This window comes from Physeter macrocephalus, chromosome 8 (genome assembly GCF_002837175.3).
Source record: "Physeter macrocephalus isolate SW-GA chromosome 8, ASM283717v5, whole genome shotgun sequence".
NCBI lineage: Eukaryota > Metazoa > Chordata > Mammalia > Artiodactyla > Physeteridae > Physeter > Physeter macrocephalus.
Window position 1 is genome coordinate 12,864,488 of NC_041221.1, and position 7,791 is coordinate 12,872,278.

Here is a 7,791-nt window from a genome sequence, read left to right on the forward strand (position 1 = left end):
CAGAGTTTGGTGAGGTAGGCATTCGGCGTAACCCAGCAGACAGAAGGCACCGTTCAGCGCACTCCCTCACCGGTTGGGAGGGCGGGTGATAAAGTGTCTGTATAGGATGACATGCAGGGTGAAGGCATCAATGTCGAAACACCTACTAAGTTTGGGTTGTATTTTAGCCAAAGCTACGGTATGTACTGGCTTTAGCAGGATGAAAACGAAAAACAAAAATAAGAAGAGAGGCGGAACCCAAGCCCCCTCTCCATGTTGAACTGAATTCAAGAAGAGATGGAACACTTCACAGCTCAAAAATGAATTATTCGAAGATGGGAAGTAATATTCTGGAATTCACCAAGAGGGAGCAGATGCTCCGAGGAGACTGAACCAACATGCAAATGAAATGTGTCCACAGAGCTCAGGTTATGCTCACGGCCTTTAGAGTCAGTTTTTAGAGCAGATGCTTTTGGGGGGACAGAGATGGAGCTCACAGCCCCGGGAAGCACTGAGGAGTCTAAACGCACACGGGGAGGGGGTTCTGGGCGAGAGCTCAGGCGTGTGCAACCTGGCGAAGCCCGACCGTGAACTAGCCTGGGGCGGGGTCTCCCCTTGTGGGCGCAGGGCCACCCAGGACGTCCCCAGTGCTTGTCCCTAAAACAAAGGCAGGAAGAGAAGGACAGCTTCACCCCCTGACACGGGGGCCCTGAAATGTGCTGAGTAAACGCGGCTCCTTTGCCTACCTGCCCACTTGAACGTGGAATTCCCATGCTGGAAACGGTCCAGCGTGTGGGAGCTGGTACCCCGCGTGCATTTCCCAGGCTCACGCTGCCTGCAGCCTGACCGAGCTGCCTCCGGCCTCGCGTCCCTGGACACGGCCCCCGATGTCCCCCTCGCAGCTCACAAACAGGACACGCACAGCCCCGCGCTCCGGGCACCGGTCTGACGTTTAATGCTGAATTACACGGGGGCACGCAGCACGTCGCTCAGGCCATCACTCCGAGACACACGGGTGAGGAAAGCACAGCGTCCTTTGTCTCCCCGTGGGAAGCGGGGGAGATCCCTGTGGTTTATCAGAAGCAGCCCGGGACACACAACACTACCAAAGAAAAAGGACAGTACCCATTTCTGTATAAGAATATATTATTTAAGAGACAGTTTAAAAATAAAAATTCTGTACAGCATCGTGAAGTCCTTTTTTTGTGTGTCAGTGAACAAAATTGTTCTTAGAAAACATGATCTCATGGTGGCAGATGCTCAGGACCACTTCTCCCTGCAGGGACGATCCTGCAAAGCCCAGCCGGCCGGGTCCAGAACAGCAGCCCACAGCACTCTGCTTTCTTCAGGCATGATCTCCTTGGAAAAGGAAAAAGACGGCTGGTTTGTCATTGTGGGATCGGAAACGTGCGGGCAATGCCACAAATGTCACAGGCTCACACACGAACAGTGGGCACTTCTGTCCCAGCACTCTGCTCAGTTAATCACTGAAACAAGAGGAAGGGGGTTATTGCCTCTGGTTTAGAGACTGGGGCTCTGCGGCTCAGAGAGGTTGAGACGCTTGTGCACGTCACTCAGCTTGTAATTAGCAAAGCCCGGACTCAGAACAAGGATTGTTGGATGCCAGGGCCCGGCACCTCTCCTCTATAAAACCAACCCAGTTCTCATGCCCTGTACCCTGACTGCTCTATAAGCGAGGCTCTCCCAAGTGACCCTCATACACGTGTGTGGTGTGACCTTACCACGCGGAGGCCGAATGGGCTGCTTTGCCTTCTACCTGGACTAAAGGCGAGTGCGCAGGAAGTGCCTGCAGCGACATAAGCAAAGACTTTGTTTTGGAAAAGCTTTTCAAAAGTGCTTTTCCTTGTAAGTAGTACCTATGCCAATCATTGATCTTTTTCTAAGGCATGGCCCCTTCTTTCAGAGCCTAATTGTAAAGATTATATGCAAGGAAGAAACGTTTCAGTTAAAAACATTCATACATTCACGTTCTCTCCCTTCCTTCCCTCCGTCCCTCCTTCCTTCCCAGATTTCCACGCCGCCCCCATTTCAGCCTGAACGGCTGTATACGCTGAGACATCATTCAGAAGAGCATTACCTTCACTTTTTCCCCCGTCTCTGCTTTTCTCTCTTGGCATGGGGCTCTCAGGTGTCAGACTCTCCGCCTTCTGCTGTAACCAGGACAGAGTACACGGAAGGCAAAAATCAGCTCCAGGAAGCCGTGAGTGAGCGGCTGCTTGTCTGCTCAAGGCCTTCCCGGGGCCGCAGACGCTAAGACGTGGGAGGAGACCGGGGTCTACAGCCTGGGGGAGCTTCCCGGACACCAGCTCCGCGCGGGCCGCCTTCCCTGCGGTCAGAGCCCTCACTGCACGCGGCCACTGTCCTCTCACTCGTGCGGGCCGCAGATGCGGCCCCAGCGCGCTGGTGGATGCGGGTGCGGAGTCCGAGGCCCTTTCACCTCTTTTGTGGGTCTGTTCTTTCTGGGAACAGGAAGGGGCCCTGGAGGGTCCTAGCGGCCCTTCTGGGCGGCTGGCCTGGGACCTGGAGACTGAGGCCTTCGCAGCGATGGCTCTCAGTTGACCCTGGGGAGTCAGGCCCCTTCAGCCCTCCTGTCGGGGGCTGGGCAGGGGGACACCGCCTCTTCCATCTGTTCTCTGCATCATTTGCTCTTAGGTTCTCGGAGCTTCAGGACCCGTCTGCGACTTCTTGGGAGAAGAATCCAAGTAGAGGAATCGGCCGCCGGCCGGGACCGCCCATCGGCCCAGAAGCATTAACCGAGCACCGCAGCGCGTGCGGCACCGTACACGGAGGAGGTCGAGAGCTGCGCCGAGGCTCAGCGGGGCGAGTGGGAGCTCCTGGCTGCAAAGACGGGTGGGGCCCCGCCCGCAGTGAGGACAAATGGCACAGAAGGGGGCCCTGGGGGGACACCGGCCAAGGCCAGAGGGGGACCAAGCCCGAGGCAGCGGCGACGGGCCCCGGAGAGAGGGGGGTGGGAGGGTGGACGGAAGGGAGGCCACACCCAAGTGGCTGGACGTCACGGGGGGAGGTCCCAGGGGGCCCCAAGCGGCAGGGGGACCTGAAGCAGATCTGCACACACTGGGGTCCTGCCTTGGCCAGACCAGCTTCTGGGGCTTCTCTGAAAACCTCTACCCCAGCTCTGAGCCTATGAACTGGACCTCCCTGAAACACAGGATCAAGCCCAACAGCGGCCGAGAGCCAGACCCAGACCCTCCTCAAGGTTCCCCGCTGCCACGTGGTAGCCCTGTGGCCGGCCCGTGGTGGTGGCTTTTCCCGAGCCAGGGGGAGCGTCTCTTCCGCCGCCCTCCCTCTGCACGAGGTCAGCCCCGGGAGGAGGTGAGGGACCTGCACGGGGCCGGGGCGCCGCTCTGAGGGGAGGCAGGCAGCCGGGGCCCTGGGATGCTCTGGGCTCCCCGTGGGCAGTCATGACCACGGGGCACCGACTCTGCCCGAGGTCCTGGGCGTTCCCCGCCGTGAGCTCCCCGCGGACTGACCCCTCTCCTCCGTGGGACGCACGAGCTCCCGCGTGGAGGGCCCCCCGGGTCGTGTGGCGGGGCCGTGCGGGCCCCGCGGACGCCCGCGCCTGCAGCAGCCCGGCTCACCTCCTTCATGGCGTCGTCCATTTGCTTCAGCTCTTCGTAGCGATCTCTGGATTCCCACAGGGGCTGCAGCATGAGCTCCTCCACCGCAGGGAAGAGCTGCGAGGGAACAAACGGGCCCTCTCAGCAGCTGGCCATCCTCACAGAAAACGTTTGAGCAAAACCGTGCCAGGTCCCGTGCGCCCCGGGAGAAAAGCCGCACAGGAAACGTGCTTCTGTCCAAGGGGTACTTTTGGGCCCTCGCGGGTCTCGGCTGCGGCGGGATCCAAGGTGCCCGAGGTTTGAAGCCGTCTGGTCAGTGAGTCCCGGGAGCCCTTGGGGAGGGAGAGCCCCCGCTCGCTGCCCACCCGCCCCTTCCGGGTCCCTGCTTCCCGCTCTCACCCTGTCCTCGCGGACCTGGCAGAAGCCAGCCCCTGCTCTCCGCTTGAAGGAACCCCCGGCTGTCCACGCTGCAGACTCTCTCATCTTCCGAACGCCAACCTCGCCCACTAGAGCCCTGGCAGCCCCGGGGCGGGAGGGGTGAGGCTAGTTCCCCGCCGTCCCGCCGCTGCGTGGCCCAGGACCCCTCCGCTCACTCCGCGCTCAGGCCTGGCCCTGCGGCTCCCGCCGCCCCGGGTCCGCCTGGTGAGCACCTTTCCCTTTGAGACTCAGGTCCGAGGGGCTCGCCTCCCACTCCGAGACCCCCGCAAGCCCCAGGGAGCCCTGCGCACACGGCCCTCAGCCCCTCGTGCTTCCTGTGCTTCCCCAGCCCTGCTCCTGCCCCCCGTGGGAGCCACCACCGCCCTGCTGCGCCCTGGCACCCAGTGCCCACGGGGAAGACCCCGCAGCCCGGGGAAGGAAGCTGCAGGCGGGGAGACAAATTCTAGGAGGAACGGAGCCACGGGGCTTGAGGAAGGGTGTGCTGAGGGCGTTCTGGAAGGTTGCTGAGCAGGGCATGGGGCGCCCAGGCCAAGGAGGGTGGGCTCAGAGGTGGAGGCTTGAAGAAAGGCAGGACCAGGAGCCGAGGGCCGTCCTGCAAGACAGGAGGGCCTGGGAGGGCGGGGGGCTGTGCCAACGAGGCGGGGCTGTGTGCCCTGTGCTGGGGGCAGCGGGGAGCCATGGAAGTTTCGGGAGAGAGGCAGCGGCCGTCTCCTTGCTGAGGATTAACCTGGTGTCAGCCGTGTGCTGGGTGGGGTGGGGGGCAGGTTAGAGGGGCTTCTGTAGGCGGAGTTGAAAGGCTGACAGGGTCTTGGCGGGTGCCCTGGGAAGTGGGGGCCTGGGGGGGCCCCAGAGACACCATGGAGGAGGGTGGCCGAGGATGGGGCGGCTTTGCTGCTGGGTCGCTGCCCGGGGGGCGGGCAGGAGGCCAGGAGGCGGGAGTCTGTTTGGAACACGCGGGTGTTACGATGGATGGGGGGCTTCGGGTGGGCGTCGGGCAGGCGGCCACTGCACACGTGTGTGTGTCCGTGTGAGCGTGTACGTGCACGCGTGCGTGTGTACGCACGTGTATTTATCACTGCTGGGTCACCAGCTCGTGGCGATGGTCACTCACCTTGGTCACCGTTTCGAACATCGGGATCAGGACGAATTTGATGAACCCAATTTGGGCCGTGGCCTTGGTCACTTTGTCCCGGTCCATGAAAGGGGCCACGGGAAGGCCCTCTGACTTCTCGCGGTCGCTCTACGGGGAAGGCAGAGGACACAACGTTAAAGAAAGAAACACCCGTGGAATCTGGGAGCTTCCAGGATCATCGTCTGAGAAGAAGAGAGAAACAGCTAATATGCCAACGGGACCACCTGCGTCACGCACATTAGTGACCACGTGGCAAGACGGGGACGCCGTAAGTGCGAACTAGGTGCCCGCTGGGCCTGCAGGGTCGTGCGGGGGGGGTGGGGGCGGCAGGGAGGGGGTTTAACTAGTGGTAACAGAGGCACTAATGTGGTAACGGTTTGCCATTAGCTTTTCCTGTTGGTCCCTGTCTTTCGTGTCTCAAATTACACGTGCGCCTGCTGGGAAGGCTTCCGGAGGCGGTGATGCTGGCGGCCGCCCTGGCCCGTCCGTCACGCTTCCAACAGGAACCCAGTTAAGGGGCTAACGAGCCCAGGAGGCGTGACGCCGCGTGACGCTGCGTGACGCCGCGTGATGCTCCTACCTGCATGAAATACTCCTCTAATAAACAGTCCACCCAGGGTTCCGCCACCTCCATCGGACGGACCTCGTTAGAGATGTCACAGCATTTTATCAGGATCATCTTCAGCTGAAAGAAGAGATCTGGAATCAGCTGTGCAACACGGGACACATCCCACAGCGCTGTGCGTCTGGACTCACCATCACCGGCCGGCGGGGAAGGAGGGCGGGTGATGCTGGCGGAGGGGAACCCAGCATGGTTGCCCCCTGCCCCCCGCGAGGGCATACTTCCCGCTGCAGGGGGAAAACGGGGCATCCCCGCACCCCCGAGGCTCAGAATCTTTCCTGGAGGGGCCTGAGTAGTAGGAAAGCCCCTTTAACACACGGACGTTTTGTCATACAAACTATACACTGCAAAGCTCAGAAGTATGAATATGTAAAAAATGTAGACAGACGGTATTGTCTGGAGGCAGAGGTTGAAAAGATAACGAAAAAACCCCCAGCGAGTGGAGAGTGCTGGGACCCCGGAGCACTGAAGAGGGGTGTTAGAGACACAGGGTGAAGGGGGTCCTCACGTAACAGCAGGGAGGGCGCCCACCGGCCTCGGCCCCGGGGAGGGATGCAGGGGTGGGAACCACAGTCCTGCCGGCTGGTCCAAGGGGCCTCCGGGGCAGGACTCCGCCTCTGCCGCCCCCAGCACGGGGGAGCCGTCACACAAATGTCCAGGCGGCCCTGGCTCTGCCCTCTGCCCTCTGCTCCCGAGCCTGGCACTCCCCTGCGCTGGCCGGGCCTGTGTGTGCAGGCTTACCTCCACCTACGCATCACCTTCAAATCCGAATGAGATGGGGGAATGGGAAAGGGGTGACTTTAACTAGGAGAGGGGGTCCTGCTGGGGTGACGGGGGGCTTTCCCTGTTAAGCGCTGAGACTTTGAGAACCGGCTTTACCGACACCTCGCTCCGAGGCGAGGTCGCACGTTTCCCTCTGGTTTCCGGTCTGAGCCGGGGGGCGGCGCTCACTCACCAGCCCCCCAAGGAGGGAAGACAAGCCCGCCGCTCACCAGGGCCATGTGCTCCTCGTTGCTGAAGTCAAAACTCTCCATTTTTTCTTTGAAAGAATCCATGATTTCCGCGTGCCTCGCCATGTCAGTGGCCAAGATTAATGTGATCATCCCCTGAGAAGTGAAAGCAAAGTGGTAACGCGGGGCACGATCCCAACAATTACTCAGTGAGCGCCTGCCCTGCGCGCCCTGCGCGGAGCCCTCTGCTCTTATCACTTCATCTAGGCCTCATGCCAACGCCACGGGCGGGTCTAAGAACCACTGTCCTCGTTTTTATACAGAAACTGAGAGCCGGGGAGGCTGGGGAGCCTGCCCAGGCCTCAGCTGGCAAGTGCAAGGCTGGGGGTTGGGCCCAGGGCTGCCGGGCACAGGCTGTGTCCCCGGAGAAGGCAGCGCATCGGCCCGCCAAGACCCTTCACCTGCGGAGGGCAGGCTCAGCATGTGTCTGCTTGCGAAGTCCAGCCGCTTTCAGCCAAGGACAGATGCTTCCCGCTGATTTAGTAATTTAGATATATGGTTTGTTCCTTCCAGAGCTTGTTGTTGGAGGTCAGTGACCTATTTTCCAAGAGTATCTTTTTCCTGTTATCTAATCTGTATGTGATTATATGTGCTTATCTCGCTTGGGAGTGATCAAAGTCTGATCATATAATAGCATTCTTCTATTAACGAATTTGTAGGTAAGGATGAAATAAAGGTTGTTTTGTTTTGTTTTTTTGGCCGTGCCATGTGGCATGTGGGATCTTAGTTCCCTGACCAGGGATCGAACCGCACCCCCTGCATTGGAAGTGCAGAGTCTTAACCACTGGACCGCTAGGGAAGTCCCCAAATAAGTTTTTTAAAACAAATATTTTGACCTTGTTAACCCAGTATTTGTTTAGTAGAAATAACATAATTTGAAACCATGATCATCCATCAACCCACTCATCCACCCATCAATTTATCTGTCTACCCATCCATCCACTTGTCCACTCACCCATCCATCCATCCACCCATCCATCCATCCACCCATCCATCCACCCATCCATCCAT

General features: G+C 59.7%; 1 protein-coding gene across 2 annotated transcripts in view; it reads right to left on the minus strand.

The window, feature by feature from the left end:
- Positions 1–1,184: 1,184 nt before the first annotated feature.
- PDE9A (phosphodiesterase 9A) overlaps positions 1,185–7,791 on the minus strand; it is a 102,872-nt gene continuing 96,265 nt past the window's right edge. For both annotated transcript variants that reach the window (XM_055086352.1, XM_028493462.2), the window contains 6 exons: positions 6,763–6,876; positions 5,729–5,833; positions 5,128–5,256; positions 3,600–3,695; positions 2,078–2,150; positions 1,185–1,338 (listed from right to left, as the gene is read on the minus strand). In XM_055086352.1, the coding sequence (XP_054942327.1) occupies positions 1,325–1,338; positions 2,078–2,150; positions 3,600–3,695; positions 5,128–5,256; positions 5,729–5,833; positions 6,763–6,876 (531 nt within the window). In that variant the 3' untranslated portion in view covers positions 1,185–1,324. The remainder of the gene's footprint in view (positions 1,339–2,077; positions 2,151–3,599; positions 3,696–5,127; positions 5,257–5,728; positions 5,834–6,762; positions 6,877–7,791) is intronic.